Below are 14,437 nucleotides of genomic sequence, written 5' to 3'. Positions count from 1 at the left end.
AATGAAAGATAGCAACAGGATGGTGAAAGTATTCAAAAAGGGTGAAAGAAACTGGGAATATGTTAAAGAATGACTGAATGTGCAGTAAAGATAGTTCCTTGTAGGGAAGAATTTCTCCCAAACCAGAACCTAAGCACTGACCAAGATGCCCTGGTAACAAGTAAGATTCTGCCCAGAGCAGGGCCTCAGGGCAGACTGAGGTTTCAACCCTTTACAACTATTGGAAGTTATTAGAGAAGTTCCTTAGAATTAATTAGTAGGAAAAAAAATTCCATCCAAGTTTAGCCTATATTTCATTTTAAGACATTTATTTATTGGAGAAACAGAAAGAGAGAGATCCCATCTGTTGGTTCACTCCCCAAATGCCTGCTACAGTCAGGGCTGGGCTAGGCTGAAGCCAGGAGCCAGGAATTCAATCCCCGCTTTGGATAGCAGGAATCCAACTACTTGAGATGTTACCTGCTGTCTCCCAAGGCTGTGCATTAGCAGGAAGCGCACACTGAGAGTGGGGATGTGGGCATTCCAAGCAACTTCTTTTTTTTTTATTTTTTATTTATTTTTTTATTTTTTGACAGGCAAAGTGGACAGTGAGAGCGAGAGACAGAGAGAAAGGTCTTCCTTTGCCGTTGGTTCACCCTCCAGTGGCCGCCGCGGCCGGCGCGCTGCGGCCAGCGCATCACGCTGATCCGATGGCAGGAGCCAGGTGCTTCTCCTGGTCTCCCATGGGGTGCAGGGCCCAAGCACTTGGGTCATCCTCCACTGCACTCCCTGGCCACAGCAGAGAGCTGGCCTGGAAGAGGGGCAACCGGGACAGAATCCAGCGCCCTGACTGGGACTAGAACCCGATGTGCCGGCGCTGCAAGGTGGAGGATTAGCCTAGTGAGCCGCTGCGCTGGCTCCCAAGCAACTTCTTAACTACTAGACTATATACCCACCCCTATTTTATTTTAGAAAGACAAACAAGAGAACTTAATGCTCTACCGAAAATGGTATGTTAGCCTAACAGAATATTGAGGCTGAAGTTTCACCTAAAGCCCGCATTGGACATTACACACTGAAGTAAGAGTCCAGACTAAAATGCATACTTTACAAAGGAAATGGTAGCAAGCTACTTACTTAACTCTTGAACCTTTCAGCCAGGTCCAGGTAACTAAAGGGCACCTGATACACCAAGGAAAGCGGATTTTGTGAAGTGTCGTAGATGTGTGTGTTGGGAGTAGCTGGAGTGAAGGTTCCATCCCTATATCTCAAGTCTTGTGGGAGTATCAAGGTGGCTTCTTAGATCACACATGAGAGGCCAGCATGGGGATGGGCAGGAGGTCAGAGTGGACTGGGATCTGATGCCCTCTTGGGAAAGCTGGGGGTGAAGTACAGGCTAACAAACTATTATGGAGAAAAAAAAAAAACACGAAAAACAGGAAATGTGCTGCCACATCCTCACAGGCAAATGATGGAATTGTTACCCATGGACCAGTACAGGCCAGGAGCAAGGGAGGGATGGAGGGTGTCATCATGGGGCCTCTCCAGAGGGGCAATGGATCCTGGTAGCTACAAGCCATAAATAGACAGCTGCTTAAGGCAGTACAGACAAGTCACGTTACCCCCTAGAACAAAGACAGATTGGGATGGATCAAAGCCTACAGGTAAAATGTACCTAGTGATGGGAATCTTCCAGTATCCCAGGAAAGTGTCCCTCTCTGGGTCTGACTGGTCCTAAAAGGAAAAAGCCAGAAGAGAAGGTTATCAAAGTAAGGAAAAGCTTCCTCTGGCCTCGTTCTTCTCCATCCTTGCCCTTCAACCCAGGGTGCCAGCAGGCAGAGTTAGCAAGCTGGAGAGACAGGGGAGGGAGCAAGTGAAGATGCCAACAGTGAGGCCTTCCCTAAAGGAACTGAACCTCATGAAACTGGCTCCACTGGGGAAGCAGAAGAGATCTCACTTGAAGTTGGAGCTTGTGATTACAGGTGATGGAACCTTCTCTTTCAAAATAAGACTGGTTTGGGAGACTTAAAGTCACCCTAGAATTACTCGTAAAGGTAAGCAGAATGTCAAGGACCTGTTTCATCATCACCCAGTGGTGGTGGAAGAGCTTCTGTTATTTAATACAATTTAAATGGTGGTAGGAGAGAAAAAGAAGGAAGCAATTGGATGAAATGCTATGGGTAAAGCCAGTTTAGCATATTGGTTACAGTTAAGTGTTCTCATATACAACATTTAAATTCCTCAGATAATAATTCAGTCCACAGTGGGAGTGACAACTCAGGCTGATACACTGGGTGCTGGCATCAGACGTTCAAACCTCAAAATAGAAGAAACACCTCTGTTATTTTCAGATCCCTTGGGTCATTGCTGGCTCAGGGGCTATCACGTGGCTTCCTTTGGTCAGCCAGGCAGAGAACAGCCTGAGCCTAGGGACAGAGCTGGACAGAAGGAAATGACATCAGAGAATAAGACGTGAAGTTGCTTTGTGTGTTAAGATTAGGGTTTGGATTTAAGCAGAGACCAGAGGTCTGCAATATTTTGGGCATAAACAGAAATAACTATATGCCTAAAGGCTGATTTATTTATATCACAGTTGAATCTCTCATCTAGGATAATTGATAATTTTCTTCTCTATTGTTAGCCCTGGAAGGAAAGTGTTCAGCAGTCTGAATAAGACATGGAAGAGCAATAACCATTGTGCACTGAGCTGATTGCTTTTCTTTTCTCACAATCAACACTGCTGCTGAAATTGTCATATGCGGACTCTGCATGGGATTTTGTTTTAAACCTCCATGCTATTTTTAATTTCTCTTTAGAAAGCTTTAACCTACTCTTCCAAATCATGCTTCAAAATTTCACTCTTCTCCTGACACATTCAATTGATTGACATTTATACCATAGCTAAAAGAAAAAAAAAATCCTCTAATCTCATTATTAGGATATTACTCACCAATGTTTTAACTTTCTAATTTCTGCTACATTTCAGTTCTGAAGGTTTTCAAGCAAAGTGGGTGGGAAAAAGAACAGAAAATAAATTCCTATCTTTCATCTATCATTTTGGATATCTTGTCACTATCATATAAGCATTCACACAGTACTTAATACTTTCAAATATTGATAATTATTTCTTTTTCCAGTTATTAGCCATACAGAGATCTGTGGAGCCTTAGATCTCTCTATCTATTGCCATACTCTCAACTCTCTGTTGTTTTAAAGACCTGATAAAGCAAGCCCTTGATGTTTTACATCTGATCAAAGACCACATCAGGCAGTTATCAATGGGACGGGAAAATCGTCCCAGGGATCCTGTAGAAAACTGTTGTTCTCACTTTTCCATTAGCAGGGATAAAAGGGAGGTACAGACATATACTACAGAAAATAGCTCAATTTTTCTTCATCACACTGAATCTTAATACTACTCACAAGTTAGAAAATTCTTCCTTTTCTTGTCAAGACAGAGTCTCTTCCTCTATGACTGACTAACTTGCCCCCATGGAGGTAAAAATAGGCCTGAACTTTGTGCTTCTTGAGAGCAAGAACTTCTTCATCTTTGTATCTTTAGCTTATAGGAAAGTGCCTGGAAATATTATGTGTTCAAAAAGTTTTTCAGGGGCCAGCGCTGTGGTGCAGCGGGTTAACACCCTGGCCTGAAGCATCGGCATCCCATATGGGCGCCGGTTCTAGTCCCAGCTGCTCCTCTTCCGATCCAGCTCTCTGCTATGGCCTGGGAAAGCAGTAGAAGGTGGCCCAAGTCCTTGGGCCCCTGCACCCATGTGGGAGACCTGGAGGAAGCTCCTGGCTCCTGACTTCAGATCAGCGCAGCTCTGGCCGTTGTGGTCATCTAGGGAGTGAACCAGCGGATGGAAGACCTCTCTCTCTCTGTCTCTACCTCTCTCTGTTAAAAGAAAAAAAGTTTTTCTTGAATGATTTTTAAGGCAACACTTAAATAATGTAGAATAGAAACCAAGCCTTAAATAATGGTGACAAGTGTCTGGTCTCTACCCCCATCAACTTAATGGTGAAGGGGATTTATGACTAGTTCTGGGATTAAGGTAAAGAAATGAGTTAAAACAAGATTTTTGCTAGGATTCCATCATTATTGGTAAAGTTTTAATGATTAAAAACAGAGTACTCACTTCCATTATATTTACCCCCTTAATTTTCATCTGTGAACCAAGAATGTATCATCTACCTTCTCTGTTTGCCTAATAGGGAAAACAAACAAACAAAAAATTTGCATTTTAGATATTTTGCTTAAGTCCAGGTGTTGCTATTCACTTTAAAGTTAAGAATTTGATTAAGCTTAAACCTGTGGAAACTGTTTATGAAATCTGAACACAATTTTGAAGCAGGGGCCTTTTGTTCAAAAACACAATGTTTTGATACTTTCAAAGTTGACTCATTTCCCCCAGGTGTGCCCTTGCTAACCCACAATTAAGAATACAGAAAGAAGTAATGTGGATAGCCAGGAATCAGGGTCCCTGGAAATGCAAAATCTGCAATGGGAGAGAACACAAGAACTTTCAATAAATTCAGCTGCTGTGTATTAGTCAAGCAGAACATCTAGCAGGGTGTTGCAGGGACACTAAGTCTTAAAGAAACGGGAATGTAATAAATGAAAAGGAAGGAAACAAGCACAAATGAAATAAACAAAATGATATCCTCAGAGACGTGGGCAATGCACCATGGTTATGAAATAAAGATCCGTGTCATCTTTGAGAAGTCAAAGGCCAACCACTCTATCATTCCTGGTCTAAGTAGCTCTTGTTTGTGTTTGCTACACTCACTGGACCAAAATGAGATGGCTTTAAAGTCACAAGGGAAAAGTAAAAGGCACAGTAGCTTATGGCCCATTTCTAAGGTAATCAACATGCTTTATTTATTTTGTGCCAGGAAGACAGAACTGGAATGAGGGTGAGCTGAGGGAATAGATATGAATGTGTTTGGGACGGGCAGAAGCTAAGGCGGTTCTCACCCATGACAGGGCTCCAGCCGTGAATTGTGCTTCAGAAAGATGGCAGCGATTGGTGTCATGGGTTCAGAGAGGGAGAGCAGCTAGGAGGCCAAGTGAGGACAAGGAGTCAAGTGGCAGACCAGAGCTAGTAAGACACGACAGCCATCTCCTGTGCGGGCTCTAAGACTAAGCATTGTGGGAGGTTGATTCGTGCAGAAGGTGGAAATGGTACCAGGAATATTTTGGGATAATAATCAGCACAAATGCATGAATGAGCTATATTAATATTTTTATTATTTTTAGGAGATTGGGCGCTCCCTTTCTGTTCCCGGAAGATTTATGCCACCCACCATTTCTACAACATCTCCCTGGGGATACCAACCTGCTTATAACTACTCTAGCAAGTCAGCTGATGGGATGGACAAACCAAGCAAGAGACCAACCCCTTGGGAAGCGGCTGCAAAGTCTCCCCTTGGTCTAGTGGATGATGCCTTCGGACCTAGAAACATCCAGGAATCCATTGTGGCAAATGTGGTCTCAGCAGCTCGGAGGAAGGTGCTTCCAGGGCCTCCACAAGATTGGAATGAGAGATTCCCCTATGTTCCTCAAACCCAGAAGGCCAACACCAGCTCATTTAGAAAGCAAGAATATAATGTCACATCCCTAGCCAATAATAATAATAAGTCCAGCAGTTCTCAATATGGTTCCCAGTTGCCATATGCATGTTATAGGCCAGTCTCCAGAAATGATTCTGAAATAATGTCCTTGGAAACCAGGTCTGATTACTGTCTTCCAGTAGCTGATTACAACTATAACCCACACCCAAGGGGCTGGAGACGCCAAACATGAAAGTTACAAGAACTGATCATGTGCCAACTATGATTTTTCTTAATGCTCCTTTGTAGAGTTTTTGACTTTTCTGGTAGATTTTGATTCACTTCTGGCCTCTTCTTGTTCTTATAGGTTATTGATCTGCATTTGTGTGTTTATGTGTGTATAGGGGTTTGTGAGCATGAATCACTTCCTTATCTGGTGATGCACTGAGAATTTCTCTGAAAAAAATTTATTTTTTGCATTGATGTGCTGGCACTTAAAAGTAACTCATAATCTTAATTACATTTATATGAGTGGTCTGATCAACTAAACTCTACTGAATTTAGATGAAATTAAGTGTTTTCTTGAATGTGCTTTAGTCCAGAAAGGAATGAATGGAATATGGTGTGCTCATTATCATCAGCTGTAATAACAATGAATATAATTCTGGAGAAATTTTCATTGGGAACCTGCTAATGAGTAATGATTATGAAAAAGTGACTTCTTTAGTGTTATTTCAAGCATTTGTCTGAGACACTTTATGTCTAGTAAAATTAAGATTTTCTTTTTGAAATATAGGAGTTCTCAGAAAAAATCAATGTAATCAATGTAAATGAATATGATTATTAGGCACTTCAGAAGGGTTTGGGGGGTAAATGATGTAATGTGTGGAGAATTGAAAGGTTTATGTATAGGATTTATTTTTAATCTAATTTAGAGCCAGCAGCCTGAGACAGGAGTAGCTATGAGTTTGGATATCCCAATTTATCAAATGAGAAAATTGGATTATCTGATATCTTAGTTCCTTATCAACTTGGATATTCTGGGATGCTCTCGTTAGTAAAATGACCTTTGATGCATTGTCCATATTTTGTTGTTCATTTTACAAATGTCAGATTAAGTTTAGGAATGAATTAGGTAACTAGTGTCACTGCCTGTGTCATCAAAGGTCCCAAAAGGAATTGCTGGGCAGCAGGTTTTATGTTACGTGTTACATGGAGGGAGGACTGATGTGAAAAAAATCTATTAATGAGTTTAAGGAAATGATAGATGAATATGCCTGTTATTATGAAAGTATAGGTCATGACCACTTATTTGATTAGAAGAAACATGCCACGGAAGCCTATGTAACTAGTGGTGCTAGTGGGATGTTCAAAGGAAGTTAGACAGCTGTGTCATCAATCCCCTAACCCATGACTCTGTAGCTTGATAATAAACAATCAGATCCAACACCACTTCTTACTACTACACCCACAAAGCACTAAATATAAGGACATTCAAAATTTTACACAGTAAGCAAGTATCTAGAATATTTTTAAATAAAATCTTGAGTATTCAAAACTTGCTCAAGTTTTTAAATACGATAATTTTGCTTTGTTTGCTTTTGTAACTCGAATTTATCATTATGATGTTCTCTTTCATTGAATAAAATTTAAAAGATTCCAGGGTGCAAGTAATCCCTTACCTTCAAGGCTAGAAAAAATAATTTTTTTTAAAGGTAACCTTAGTGGTAGAACCAGCCAAATAGTACTTTGTTCAGTTATGGAAGAAAAAAAACATAAATATTTTCTATATTGTTAAATCATCTTAAATTGATATAGTGTTAATTCCCTCAAGGTGTAAAATATTGTTAGTGACTCCACAAATTTCCATGAAATCTTAAAAGATAATATCTGGTATATGGATCAGTCTGTCAGCATATTCTCAGAAATCCTTCACCTAAAATCCTTACTTGGTTCAAAGTTTATTATAGTGGTTGAATCATTCTAGGTTTGAAAGTTTTAACAAATGGAGGATTTAGTGGAAAAGATTTTGCTTGTTAGGACCATATTCCATTTTATTGCTTTCTCTTACAAGTGTTAGTGTTATTTCCATCAGTTGATACACATTATACTTGTCGTGTTCACTAGAACTTTCACTAGACTCAAAATAGAGAGAAGTAGATGTTTTAAACTTAAATATTATTATAAAACACTCTTCTTCCTTTGCATTAGATCAAAATTATTTGCATTATCTGAATCTATTCTATACATCACAGAAAAGATAATACATGGTAGGAAAGCTGCTCATTTTTCACTCACAAGGAAATGAACTTCCCCTATTTTATTAAAAATGAATGCTTCAAGAAACTCTACTTTGCAGATGAAAATTCTGAAAAAGCAAAAATACCAGTGTCAAACTCAGATTATTTTTCTCTAGCCTACCTGCAAATGGACAAAGTTAGATTGCTTCCACTTAAGCTAATGGTTGAGACAGGACACCTACCACACTGAGATCTAATTCCTATACATATAGAAGATCTAGATGACTCAGCACAAAAAAAGTAAAATAAGCTGGTCTGTCTTCTCAGTAATACCAGGAAGAGTTGTTGCTTTGTAAATAGAGGACATGTTTTTCACAAGACGTTTTTCTCATAGTAGCAATCACATGAGTAGGAAGAGGTCACGCTTTATTGTGGATTAAAAGAACTTTCTGTAAAAGTAAAGTATACCAGTCATAGAGGCACTAATTTGGCACTTTTTCTACATCTTGAGCTTAAGTATATCATTGCATGTGTGAGTCCATTATTAAGTTGACTTACAATTTGTACTGTATTTTGAATTTTATTAATGCACAGATTCAAGTCCATTTATTTCTGAATATGTCTCTTATATTTGGGCACTGTCACACACATTGGAAAGGGTCACCCTATTAGGGTTTAAGTGTATACACATATAAATTGAGACTTAAATTTATCAAATGGCTTAGTTATAATAATTAGAGAGGAATTATAGAAATGTTTGTTTTAAAAAGAGGGTAGATTTTCACACTTTGTTCTATTCAAAGCGGAAGTAACTCCACTGTCCACACTTCTACTAAAAAGCAGACTATGTTCTCCTGATAATTAAATAGATATTTCAACCTCTGTTTATCCAGACTGTATATGAAAGATGCATACTGAAAATCAAAATTATGTTAGTAATAAATGTAACTTGAACATCAAGTCAAGAAACCTTTCATTTTTCCTTATTAAAAATTATTGTAAATTGTTCTTTATACCAAAGAAGATTCACTGTTATCCACTACATATTTTTAAATTTTATTTTCCATAGTAGCTTCCAGATACATCAAAATAATTTCATGCTAGGTGGAAACCTTTAAACTGTTGTTAAAGAAAGAAAGTGTTCATTGACCCCTGTTACAGCATGGTGGGGAAGACTTTATTCAGGACCACTGCAATGGGGTCTTGTGGTAACGGGGTAGAGATTGGATTTGACTCTGAACAAAACATAGACAAGAGGGAGTTCAGAGCCAAGGAGCAGGGTGTGTGGGGGGGACTGGTCAATAGATGGAAAGTTACCAAGACAAAACACCAGGGGTAGGGAGCATTCTGGCTGAAACAACCTAATAGGGTTCTTACTAAAGAGAGGTCAGGGTGACCAGCCTTAATAGGTGGTAGTGGTGGTGGGGGCTGCATGAGGAGCTACTGAGATTGGAGGGTCATCAGATATTGGAGAAGGGGAGGAAGTATTCTTGGCAAACTGACTTAGCAAGGCTCTTTGCCAAAATAAGATTTTACGTGGAAGTACAGATGGGTCTAGCAGAAGACTCAGAAGCCTGATTAAAGTTTGACCAAGCAAAAAATTCTTTGTTACTGTGACATTTAAAAATTTCTTTGAAACCTTATCTGAAAAATAGGATCAATTTAACAAGTAAGGTATGAAGTTTAGAATCCAAACTTATTTAGATATTCATGTTAACTAATTCTTTCCTTACTAGTATACTGAAAATCGGTCCTAAGTCCAGGTACAGACAATGGTAACATGGTTGACAAACGCTGGTTGAATTTCTAAAGCCATGCTTGTCATTCTAGTATTTCCAATTATTTGTCCCCATTAGGCTGGCCCAAGATTACCCTCTGTAGACTCAAGTCCTCACCATAAAAAGGCATTTTTAAGCAAAACATTTTGAAAAATGACTTTGGCTCTTTTACAGAATATTAAAACTATCAGCCGGAATGTGAACTCCCTGGTTAACTGGAATCACACAGCACAGCTTTTTAATACTGTTTTTCCATGGAAAAAGCCCCTTTACTCTGAGGAATTCCTGGTGTCCAGTAACTTATGAAGTTCAAAGCATTACTAAGAGGTGGGTAATATCATCTCCATATGGAGCCAACAGGCAGCCTGAGGCAAGGAGAGTTCAATTCCCTGGCAAGATTCTCAGGCAGACAGCAACAGCAAAGCCTCAAGACCTGGCAGTTTGTCCGTAGTCCACATAACAGAGGTGTTCAGAACATAGGGCTCCCTTCTCCTAAGCAGTTTTGGCAAATCACAAGATAAAGGACATCTCAAATTTAATACATCAGTATTTTTCATGAAGGGGCATTTCATTATTTATAAACACTTTCAATCACGCCCTCCTATGAAAATTGACATAAGAAATGCCATCAGGACTGGGCCGACATTGTGGTGCAATGGGTTAAGCCACCGCCTGTGACTCTGGCATCCCATATTAGTGCAGTTTATGTCCCAGGTGCTCCTCTTATAATCCAGCTTCCTACTCAAGCACCTGGGAAAGCTTGGGAAGATGGCCTAGGTTCTTAGGCGCCTGCCACCCACTTGGGAGACTCAGATTGAGTTCCATGCTCCTGGCTTCCGCCTGGCCTAGCCCTATCCGTTGAGGCTGTTTGGTGAGTGAACCAGCAGAAGGAAGATCTCTATCTCTCTCCCTCTGCCTTTCAAATAAATAAATAAATATTTTGAAAGAAATAAGAGGGAATACCATCAGTATATGTTCCTGTGGGGTGGGATTCATTTGCTTTAAAGGTGTCCAGAAGGCTTGCTGGAGTGTTCTTTCCTTCCTTCTGTAACCTTCTTCATCAAATTCCCTCTGCTCCCAGCCCCTCTACCAGGAAAAAACTCAGCTCACCTCAGCATTTTTCACTCTGTATTTTTTATGTGAGGGGACGAAAAGCCTTCATAAAAGTGGGACTGCCATACCATGATGGTTTAAATAAGTGTGAGATTTGTCCTAAACTACCCAACAAATTACAATGGTCCATATGTAGGCAAAGGCACAATCTTACTTAAGCCCAGATTTTTCCAGAGAGGCTTGTCCACATAGCTATCCACATACAGAGGTAGAGACAGGATCTTCTGCATGGCCTTTTCTTAGCATCACCTTTACTAGAAAAGGAAGATTCTTTATTTAGATAATTGAGCTAAAAATGGATTCTCCAGGGATAATTCTTCAACACAGAGGTATTTCTAGAGCCCATGTTTGAAAGTAAAGTGCTACGCTTTCTTCCATCCCTGCCCTCACTCGGATAGAGCAACCAATTTTAGAGCAGCAAAGGAAACCTCAACCCAGGAGTCTGCAGAAGCTTCACAGCTCTCAAAGCTGCTCCCTGACCTGTCGGGACGAGCCTCATTTCAAGAGGCTGCTGGCTTGGTGGTTTTTCTTGTTAAACTACATGTCATTCATACCGCAGTTTTCTGCAGGTCCAGTACATAGGACACAGAGGCATCCTAGTTTAAAAACAATAAATAGATAAATAAGGGGGAAAGTATTTCCTAGAGCTTGTTACTACACAAGCAGAAAGGTGTGATCCCTTCTCTCACCCTTCATAAGGGTTGCAGCTACCACTGCTCTAACAAAAGGCAGGTTCACAAGAGAAATGTGTAACGAATTTATGTAATCAGTTTTACAGACATGTAAGCCTTCGGAAATGAAGACTCAGAGGCCCCAGGGGGAAACTGTGTTCACGCCTACATTTGGTAAAGACTGGACAGATGTATAGACATGTGACTGGACAGAAGGTCGTAGATTCAGCAGGGAAACCCAGTGAGGTCGTCCGTTGGGATTCTTCCTGGCCTTTCTGTGTTGCATTGCTTCCTCCTGGGAGTGGGACACTCCTATACCAAAAGGCAGCTTAGCAACAGTATTGGATGACAAGTTTATTAATGGAGTCAAGAACTCCATCCAGGTCTCCCACATGGGTAGAGGAGTACTTGGAGCTTCCCAGGCGGTTTAGCAGGTAGCTGGACCATAGAGAGACTAGCAGTGACTTGAACAGGCATTCCTGATGCCATTATCGCAAGTCAGGGCTTATTCTGCTACACCATAAAACCCACCCCTGGGATTCCACTTTCTGTGTCTCACTCTAGGAGGGAAGGAGGGATGGGAGACAGAAGGATGGGAGAAGCTCAGGTAGAGTTGTCTGTGAGGCCTTGCTGTCTGCTGCTGTTGGAAGCGCTCAGCATGCCAGAGCAGGAGCACCACACTCTGGAGTGCCTTGCTCTGAGCCCAGACATAATTACTTGGGCCTTTATGCCAGTTGAATGCTACTTTACCCTTGGAGTCAGATGATCTCTCTGGTTTCTCTCTATGGTAACTAGGGCTGTGACTAGTAGCATCACAAAATAGCTATGATTTATTGAAAGTTTTAGAGGGTTAAGAAGAAAAACAACCCTAATTTTGTGATAAAATAGCCAAAGTTCAATGCACAGTTAAGCATGAACTTGACAAAGAAAATAACCAAACAGAAAAAAAAAGTTGGGGAGGTGGATAAGGGTTGAGAGGTTTTATGTCCAGCAGTATTTTCCTGTTGTAGTTTTTGAAAATCTTATATTTCTCATTATGATTCAACCAGTTCATTCATACAATGTTTGACTAAGACATGTATCTGTATTTCTCATTTTGCACAAAAAGGGAGACATTGATAAATAAGATGTAACTATTCAAGGTCTAAAATACTATGATGTAGAAAAAAATCAGAGGTATGAATAAATCCTACAATATTTTGCCTAAGGAAGTTGCCAATGAAGAATACATTTAACTGTCACTTTTTATAGTGTGAATAAATATTTTTCTTTCAAAAATAAGCCTCATATCGTTCATTAAATGTTTTTATTTTGTCATTACCAGTTATAGAATTGTCTTAATCTGTTTCTGCTGCAATAACAAAATGCTTGAACCTAGATCATTTATAAGGAACAGAGTGTATTTTCTCCTGGTCCTGTGAGCTGGGAAGTCTAAGATCCAGGCACTGGCAGGTGTGGTTTCTTGTGAGAGCTGCTCCCTGCGTCCAAGATGGCGCCTGTTGCTGTCGCTACACTCAGAGAAGGGAACGGAAGGAGAAACTTGCCCCCTCCAGCCCCTGTATAAGGCATTGGTCTCATTATGAGGGCAAAGTCCTGAAGGCCTATTCACCTCTGAAAGGTTCTAGCTTTCATTCTGTTGCACTGCAGATTAAGTTTCAACACGAATCCTAGCAAGGATGACTATTACTATTACACAAAGCACATTTTAAAAAGAGTCGTTCTAGGGTTGGAGTTGTGGCACAGCAGATTAAGCCACTGCTTGTGACATATGCATCCCATAGGGGAGCATTGGTTGGAGTCCTGACTGCCCCACTTCCAATCTGACTCCCTGCTGATGTGCCTGGGAAGGCAGCAGAGAATGGCTCAAGTACTTGGACCACTGCAACCCATGTGGAAGACTTAGCTGAACTTCTAGGGTCCTGGCTTTAGCCTGGCCTAGCTCTGGTTGTTGTGGCCATTTGGGGAGTGAGCCAGCAGATGGAAGGTCTCTTTTTCCCTCTCTCCTTGTTATTTAAAAAATTTATATTTTTTAAAAAGGGTCATTGTATAAGTAAAGATGAATGGAGATAGGGCAACCTGAGGAATAGTGAATTTTAGTCATAAGTATTAAACATTTTTATTACAATGAAATCATTGATTATTACATCACAAATATTTCCATAAAACATGAATATTGCATTCACATACCAAAAAAATCCCTTCAAGCATAAATTATCCAAGTTTAGCATTTTCCCTAGCTTATTATTACTCGGTTATAATTGCAAGATTTGATTTTAATCTAAGAATATTGAGGCTCTCATGAAAGTCATCAAAATTAAAGGCCAGAAGGTAATGTTCATTCTGGTTTTTAATTTCTCAACAAAGAGAAACAAGCAATGTGGATGAGTCATCCACAGATTTAATAATATTGAATGATATTTCTATTTTTCCCTAGACGTTTTTCTGTTTCTCTTTAAAAAAAAAAGTTTTATTTATGTACCTAAAAGGCAAAGAAATACAGAGAGAGGCAGACACAGAGAAATCTTCCATCTGCTGGTTCACTCCCCAAATGCCCACAGAAGCTGAAACCGAACCAGATCAAATCCAGGAGCCAGGAGCTCCATCTGGGTCTTCTGCATGGGTGGCAGGGACCGAAGTATATAAGTCATCACCTACTACCTCCCATGATGTGGGTTAGCAGGAAGCTGGATAGGAAGCAGAGCCAGGACTTTAACTCAAGCCCTCTGACATGGAATGTGGGCATTCCAAGTCGCAGGTTAACAACTGCACTCAATGCCGGCACCAAGACTTTTTTCTTCATAATGAATATACCTGGAATTTTCTTAAAGGCACCAAATAAATTCAAATCCTCTCCCTGATTGGAAAACTAATATTAATGGGCTCACCACAGTCCGTAGCTACAGACTCTTACGTGGAGTTTAAGAATAAAGCCCAAGAAAGAAAATGGAAGGCCGCAGTCTGTGGATGCTTAGTAACTCTTCTAGAATCTATTACTCTGACAAAGGCACATGAAGCACTTCCATCTGGTGGCAGCCTAGAAACTACTGTCATGGGGAGGTGGAGTCATTCATTTATTGAGACACTCAGAAATCCTTTATCATTTAGC

General features: G+C 40.3%; 1 protein-coding gene across 2 annotated transcripts in view; it reads left to right on the top strand.

Annotated features, from left to right (window-relative positions):
* Positions 1–12,612, top strand: part of SYNPO2 (synaptopodin 2) — a 194,813-nt gene extending 182,201 nt beyond the window's left edge. For both annotated transcript variants that reach the window (XM_002717223.6, XM_089302878.1), the window contains one exon: positions 5,237–12,612. In XM_002717223.6, coding sequence (XP_002717269.3) covers positions 5,237–5,782 — 546 coding nt within the window. In that variant the 3' untranslated portion in view covers positions 5,783–12,612. The remainder of the gene's footprint in view (positions 1–5,236) is intronic.
* Positions 12,613–14,437: the final 1,825 nt, after the last annotated feature.

This window comes from Oryctolagus cuniculus, chromosome 8 (assembly GCF_051225735.1).
Source record: "Oryctolagus cuniculus isolate XC-2025 breed Fujian yellow rabbit chromosome 8, ASM5122573v1, whole genome shotgun sequence".
NCBI lineage: Eukaryota > Metazoa > Chordata > Mammalia > Lagomorpha > Leporidae > Oryctolagus > Oryctolagus cuniculus.
This window is presented reverse-complemented; position numbering and strand designations above follow the sequence as displayed.